The 7,500-nt window shown below is 39.6% G+C and overlaps 1 protein-coding gene across 1 annotated transcript in view; it reads left to right on the top strand.

The window, feature by feature from the left end:
• The window catches only part of LOC137991643 (low-density lipoprotein receptor-related protein 5-like), a 25,055-nt gene that overhangs the window by 11,845 nt on the left and 5,710 nt on the right, over positions 1 to 7,500 (top strand). Inside the window, exons 3-4 of the mRNA XM_068836697.1 lie at positions 2,095 to 2,194; positions 3,667 to 4,069. Coding sequence (XP_068692798.1) covers positions 2,107 to 2,194; positions 3,667 to 4,069 — 491 coding nt within the window. The 5' untranslated portion in view covers positions 2,095 to 2,106. The remainder of the gene's footprint in view (positions 1 to 2,094; positions 2,195 to 3,666; positions 4,070 to 7,500) is intronic.

The raw sequence follows: 7,500 nt of genomic DNA, 5'->3' as shown, positions 1-7,500 counted from the left end.
AAAATCGGTCGATGAACTAAGGTCAATACCGGCTCGTCTGAATACGAATTAAAGTAACTGAAAGTCATACTTATTGGTTTGTTCTTTTTGTACCAGGTACGCATAATTCATGTGATTAAAGCTCATCTAGCGGAAAGACAAACACAAGAGGCACTAATACGGATAATTCATCCAGACGAATTACTCCTTTCGAGTATAAAGACTGCCATTTTACCATTTAAAATAAAATTCTTGTGGTGCTGTTAAGATGTGTCTGTGTGGGTCAATAATAAAACTGAATAAGGATCTTCTTTTTCTTGGGTGTCTTTTGGTTCGAGGTCACAAGTTGAGCAAGGCCGAATGGAAACATGTCAGGGCTTCAAAGTGTCCTCAAAATTGTAACTTTTAACGTAAGTTGGGTCTAAATGTGGTCATAGGGCAAGCTCAGAAATGATCAGGCGTTAAGTATTCGAGGGTAAATGTTTCCCTGACAAAAACGACACAAAAGCATGCCTCTCTTGCCAAAAATTAGGTTCTCAATCCGTGGGCCTATAAATAGCCCACTTTGCATAGGAACATTTCCAAAGTCCATACCCACCGAGGGGTAACCTTCGCCAATATATTGGCAAACACTGCACGTGCCTTGAGGGTTATATAACAACATTTTCCAGAACATGACAGAACTAATATTATTCGATGAGCTTGCGGCGAATGTTCAAGTGGTCATCAGTGGCCCTCGCTAGTTTTACTTGAGTCTCTTTTGGGCAAATATTGGAATCTTTTGACATCATTTGTTTCTGTCCACACTTTGAGACTGAATGATGACAAGAGCCCTTCAGCGTATTGTGTTTGAGTGTAGTTTATAGTTTTTAATTTCATAGTTTTTAATTCACTTTATTTCGACATGATACCAAAATACCGGCGCGGTCTGTTTCAATGGGAATACTACTCATGACTTGTTTTTCCACACGTAAACACAATAATTCGTGGATTAACATTATTTTAGATATGCCTTATGCACGTATTTGGAACGAACCAACCGAAACCTTGATCCATAACCTCTTATAATGACATTTCAAAGTTTTCATTCTCTCAGTGTTCAATATGCATATATGTTCAATTTATTTCAACTAATTTCAGACAAGTTAAGGACGGTGCCTACTAATTCAAAGGTATTTTTGCGCCGGTTTATGATTATGCGGAAAATGTAGATCTTAACAAGTGTTATTGAAATCAAAAAAGAAATTGGGAGTAACCACGCATTTTTCAAAGATTATTCATGAACAATATTTGTAAGAAGCTTTAAAATACAAAGCCATGTATGGCGTTCTTTGTCAAATAAAGCTTAATTATCCCTGAAAAATACATGGTTACCCGCAATTTTCTTTTTGGATACCAATAGTACTTACTAAGATCTACTTTCACTACATAATTTTAAACCGCGCAAAATTATCCCATTTTGGTATGCATCACCGATAGGAAATCCGAGTGTCTCGAGACGTGCAGAACGTATGCGCAATAAAAATAGTAAGCACTGTCCTTAAATGATCACCAGAGAGCGAAATTGACTTTAAAGAGGGACAACCACAAAATAGCCCGGGAAAAAATGCCTTAGAAGAAGATGTAACGATTCCCCAGACCCATGGCGTGTTAATTTTTCCTTTCAATTTTCTCTCAATGTAGGTTGCATAATTAATAATACGCATCAGCGACTTTTTATTTCATTCGCCTTAATGCCTCTATTATCAAGGCCCTTTTAAACAACAAAGATCCAGACTTACTAAGGCTTAGTCCACGCTTTCAAACCGTTTGCTCGAGACGTCATCGTAACCAGCCAAGCCGTGCTCACGAAGAGAATAGTTTACACAGCAAGTTGGAGTAAGGTAAAATCGGAATGCTGGTTATATACGTGTATCTCTGCAGTAGTAAGTCTTAATTGAACGGACCTGCATTTTAATGTTACAAAAATTTTGCAACACCAAAGATTGCGCACTCCTCGCATTAACATGCCATCTAGAGTAGGATCAAATACCGGGAACAACTTTCAATTTAAGTAAAGAAAAGCATATTTGTCTGTCCATTGAGCGAATTGTTGCCTCTTCTTTTCCCTTGCAGCTTCTTCTTGTGATGTTGCTGCTTCAAAAAGTGGCATTTGAGCCCCCGTCGGCATTGCGATTGTTTTTTTGGGTGGCAATCTTGACAAGAACTTTTCAAGGTAGGGAGACATTTTGACACATCAGTGCAGAGTAAACAGTAGTGGACATAAGCATACACCGGCTTTCCATGAGGAAAAGACTGAACTGAGATTGAGAATCCATTAGAATTCAATTTCAGTTATGTAAGAGGCTTTCCCTCGCAGTGAAGGGTTACGTTGTTGCAAACGTTGGCCATGTAGCACTTATATTTTAACAGAATTAACTATTTGAGGGTAACGTGAAGTGCTATATTCTACACATGTAAACCTTGTGAGCGCCAGCCCTACTAATGGGATTTGGCGATGTCTTGTGGAATGCTGCCTTTTTGCCCGCCTTGCTCAATAGCATATTTCTAACGCATTTCGTAAGTATGCGGGGACTACTAGCAAAATACTCTTGCCTCAGACCAAGTAATTTGTGTTAAGTGGTGCGCATGATCCACTTTTACGTCTTGGTATGCTGAGAGCTCTCTTAGATGTCAGAATTTTCTACAATTTACTTAAAATTTACATGGAAGGAAATTTTCGGAAAATTTTTGCCATATCATGGCGATACAATTCATCGGTCTTGTTACTCGTAAACAGCCCCAGGTAGCAGGTAATAGACCCTTCCACGGTTTTTGGCGCAATCTTTGTTGGGAGGCAAACACGGCTAAATTCACAATAAATGTATGGGATTTTAGCCGACTTTGAACCACTGTAGCGCCGCTAAAAAGAGACGGATTGCCACAGTGAGTGTACTGAGATTATTTTCATGAAATATAAAGAACAGATTCAGGCTACAACGACCATAAACGAATTTTTAAGATTTCCTACAAACCCTTCTAAAATCATCTCGGCAAATTGCCGCGAAATTAGAAGCAACATGAGAAGTTTGTTATTCGAATTTACGGACGTCATACCTTTCTAATTATGGCCTTATTTCCTGTTGAATTAATGATATCAATAAAACTGTTTAAAGTAGCAGCTAAAGTTGGAAATCTGTCACTTTTTAGCGGCCCTACAGCGGCTCAAGGTCGGCCAAAATCCCCTACATGTATAATTACTGTAAATTTAGCCGTGTTTTTCCCGCCAGTCAAGATGGTGCATGGTCAAAAACCGTGGAAGGTTCTGTTTACCGAGCTGACGCCAAGTGAGATCAAAACACATGATTTACTGCGTGATTGATTTTCTGCTCAGTTATTAATTTACATTTATATGGGGGAGGGGGGGGGGGGGTAGGAGGAATCGCACATTGTCACCCATTTGTGATAACTGCGCACCAAAACACTCTTAATTGTATGTTTGTCTTTGTTTTCGAGTGGCCCTTCGGTCTTCGTGCTCCCGAATAAATTAGTTGACCAGCTGCGATACTAAAAGCTGGCAACTGAATCGCACATAAGATCGTCATTTACTTTTACTATTTAAACCCATCTCTTAGTTTAAAAGTATACTTAAGTCAATGATATGCGCATCAAATCTCCTGATCCTGACCTTTTTTTTTTTAATTGCAGAGTCTGATGCAGATCCAAAAATCGTATTCACAAACGTCGACAGTATTAGATACATTGACATAGCTAACTTCTCTGATCAGGGAATCTTGATAGGGGATCTGAATGACGTTAAGGCCTTGGCCGTCTATGTGAAAGAGGGATGGCTGTTTTGGAGCGAATTTACAAGTGCAGCCACAACTATCAGCAGAAGTCGGCTCACAGATGTGTCAGTGAAAGAAGTTATCTTAAGGGATTTGGGTGACGTTCATGACATGGCCGTTGAGTGGGAGACGGGACTTCTTTATTGGACAGACTATATGCACGAGACTGTTGAAGTTGCCACGTTGAATGGTTCCCTCAGAAAGACCCTAATCTGGGAAAATATTGCAAATCCCTCAGCAATTGTTGTAGATTCACGCCATGGGTAAGTGTCATGGTTCATTTTCGAGTGACTTGTTACGAACTATAATATTATTAGAAGTGTTATTCTAGGTATTTTTATGATGGTAAGGGTTTTTAAAAACATCTAACGGTAAAGATTTACGGTAAAAAACGACGTTTCCACCGGGCTTCGGTCATTATCAAGTAAGTATGAGAACAAAATATTGATATACATTTAAGGAGAAAGAAACAATGGGGTAAAATATGTAAAAATTATGAAAGCTATTGGGAAAAGAGGGGCGTTAAAAACAATAGAAACATGCAGAAAGTCAGAGTGTAAAAAGGGGGCGTTAAAAACAAAATCGTGCCGGAACTATTTGATAATATTTAATATTTTTTAAGCCCAAATTAACATGTGAATATGATCAAATGCGCCTAAAACCCCTTAAAAACCTTAGCACGAATGAATCAGACTCTACATTGGGACTTGGCCTCAGTTCATTAAAAAACAACATTTCATAAACAAGGCAGTTAAACTTTTTTGTACATTTCTTTAACACAATACAATTCTTGCTAAGGTCGTTTGGATGTGAGAGGTGTTCGTCACGGAAATGCTTGCCAATAGATGAGGACGAGCCTTTATGTTCAGCAACGCGTTGATGTAGCCAGGTGCCGGCGTGTGAAACCAACATAACCTGTATCGCACACATCACATTTAAATTTGTAAACAAGGAACTGTTGGTTCACCGCTGATCTTGTTCAATCTTGTGACTTACAAAAACAGGCTGAACGTTGATGTGAATTTTCTGGCTCGGGTCTTTAAGTTGATTCCGTAGATTATCATGCAGCTCATGCTTGGTCTTTGAATGGAAGAACAATGCGAACGGGGTCTGATTCAGTGGTGTCAGTCGGTGAAGAAGCAGGCTGATCAGATAAAGCGAGTGGTTGTTGATTGTTATTCGCGTTCTTTATTATTTATAGTCAAAATTACCAGCGTTTTTTTCTGTTTTGACACTTCCTTAAAACTTTAATTTTGATTACATCTTTTATCGTCATTGAAATCTCAAATTTTTTTCCAGCTCTTCCTCTGCATCCTTCACAATCTCAGTCATATAAATTAGGCATGCCGGATCAATCATTAGGCAAATTCGATTTACTCTATCATTCTTCATGGCATCTGGCTTATTATCCTCATCTTTTTATCTATCTTGATGATGTCTTCACCCCGTCTTTCCCCCTGTCCACAATTCTCGCTTCATATCTTAAAAATTGATACTGCTCTTTAACAGTACTGAATTCAACGTTGACTGCGAAAAAATTCTTAACCTTCTCGTGTACTCTCTGCTCGTTTCCAGGTTCATCTTTTCAAGTTTTCTTTAATCGGCTTTTAAAACTCCTGTTCCTATCCACTATCTTATCCATTTAACCAAGGATATGGTATTTTCCTTTCGTATTTCCCCCTCCAGCTAGGTTTTCCTTTTCCCTTCGTTCTCCAACAGTCTTACATTCTATCCTGTCAGCCATAACAGTAGCAGCGGTTGACTGGTGTCAGCCGGCTCGTTTCGCTGATGTAGTCGGTCTCAAGAAACCTTAAAAAACTGTTTTAGTTTTCTGTTGCTGACCCCTTTTTCTCTTCCAATATAACTTAAATTTGGTCTCATCTTATCGCCCTCATTAGTCATCTTCCCCGTAGCATCTCCAAAATCGCCTTTTTCTTGTCTTTCAAATCAAAGTCCACATGTTCTGTCACCCTCCCAGCTTCCCTTCCTCTTCCATGTATATTATCGGGTTCCATTTGATCATAGTTCTCTTTTACAACTCCTACCTTCCATTCAAGCATTCTTTCACAGGTTCTTAGCTGTGTACCTATTCATTTTCTATTTTCTTTTGAATTTCCTCAATTTCCAATTCACTAACACAGTCATATGCCTGATCTATCAATCTATCAGCTGATGCTTCAAAAATCCCCCGTTTACACCACATATCCCCTTTATTCGTTTCATAATACCCCTTGACTTCTGCTCGCTTCTCAATCAACATTCAATCTTGTTACCTCTTTCGCCCATTTTCTTTTTCTGCAACTGAAATTTCGGTTTTGATAATGAACAGTAGCCTCATGACGACCTTCTGGAGACTGATCAGACGCCCCCCCCCCCCTGCCGTGCGCGACAGTTTCCAACAGCTTACTACTTGCTCACTTGTCACCATTTTTAAATAAAAATTATTTAACTTTAACACTCACAATAGACACCTTTACAAAAACTTTCAAGACTTACGTAACTTTCAGCACATCTACATACACTACATAATTTATAATACATATATCGTATTGGACAATTTAGTGTGTAGTATCGTGGGATATTTTTGCGAGGTTCAGTGTAAAATTATCCCACGATACTACACCTTAAGTCGTCCAATAAGCTATTTATTATCAACTTTTTGCACCATATTTTTAGCAAGTGAATTGTAAACAACCGAGAACGTGAAGAACATGAACACGAGAACATGAGAAACGCGGGGCAAACGTCTGCGCCTCAACCAGTCAAACCGGTTCTCTACTGTAGAAACACCGTGGAATCTTTGTACTCGCACGCGTTTCGTACGTTATCTATAAAATAACTAATACAGATAGCGACTAAAACGGTTCACTCCACACTTTCAACGTTTACTTGTGGGTGCAATGAACTGTGCATTTTCATAAGCTTTCTCGTCCTTAGCAAAACAATTGTCAAATACTTGTGAAATTTTTGTGGCTAGTCTGACCTGGCGTTTCGTCTCGGCCAAGATACTCTTCGGAATCTTCAAAATACTTTAGCAAACTCGTTGAGCGTGACTCCCAAAGTACCGTTCGCAAATTCTTAATGTTGACAGTCTGGCTCTCGAATGAAGTACTTTCCCTTCGCATGCCTCGATCCAGAACCCCAAGGTACTTGTAGCCCTGCCTTACATCCACACATTCCTTCATTCTTCGTCATTTTTCCTAGTATCATTTGAAATCCTCGCACTGACCAGCTAGCAGTGGAGGGGCTTGCTTTAAGGTACAACCGTGACATCTAGCTACCCACTGGATAGAACCCACTGCCAGGCATATGTGCTCATAGGGACCAGCAGAGAATTTGACAATTTTCAGCAATGAGACTTTTGTAATCTGCAATGTCCTCACAAAGTTCCTACCACAACCCCCTGAGAAGGGATGAAATCTCATGCAAGTGCACATTAATTATGAGCATTACTCCAATCTCATAGTCCAGTCTGCGAAGCTAACATCGTCATCGTGGAGCTAGCCAACTAAGGCAATTTTTGTTTGCAAGAGCTCCTGAGGTAAAAGCACTGGGTTTTTCCCTGGCCTTTTTAACGGTCTTTGTCGCACAAGGTGGCTCGGTCAAGTCAGCCATTCAAGACAAACTCCGTCAAGCCGCTACAAGACATCTTGAGATGACTTTAGCAGAGTATTTACCCCAGACAAACGTTTCT

Source organism: Montipora foliosa, chromosome 2 (assembly GCF_036669935.1).
Source record: "Montipora foliosa isolate CH-2021 chromosome 2, ASM3666993v2, whole genome shotgun sequence".
Taxonomy (NCBI): Eukaryota; Metazoa; Cnidaria; class Anthozoa; order Scleractinia; family Acroporidae; genus Montipora; species Montipora foliosa.
The sequence above is the reverse complement of the archived record's forward strand: the minus strand, read 5'-3'. Positions and strand labels throughout refer to the sequence as shown.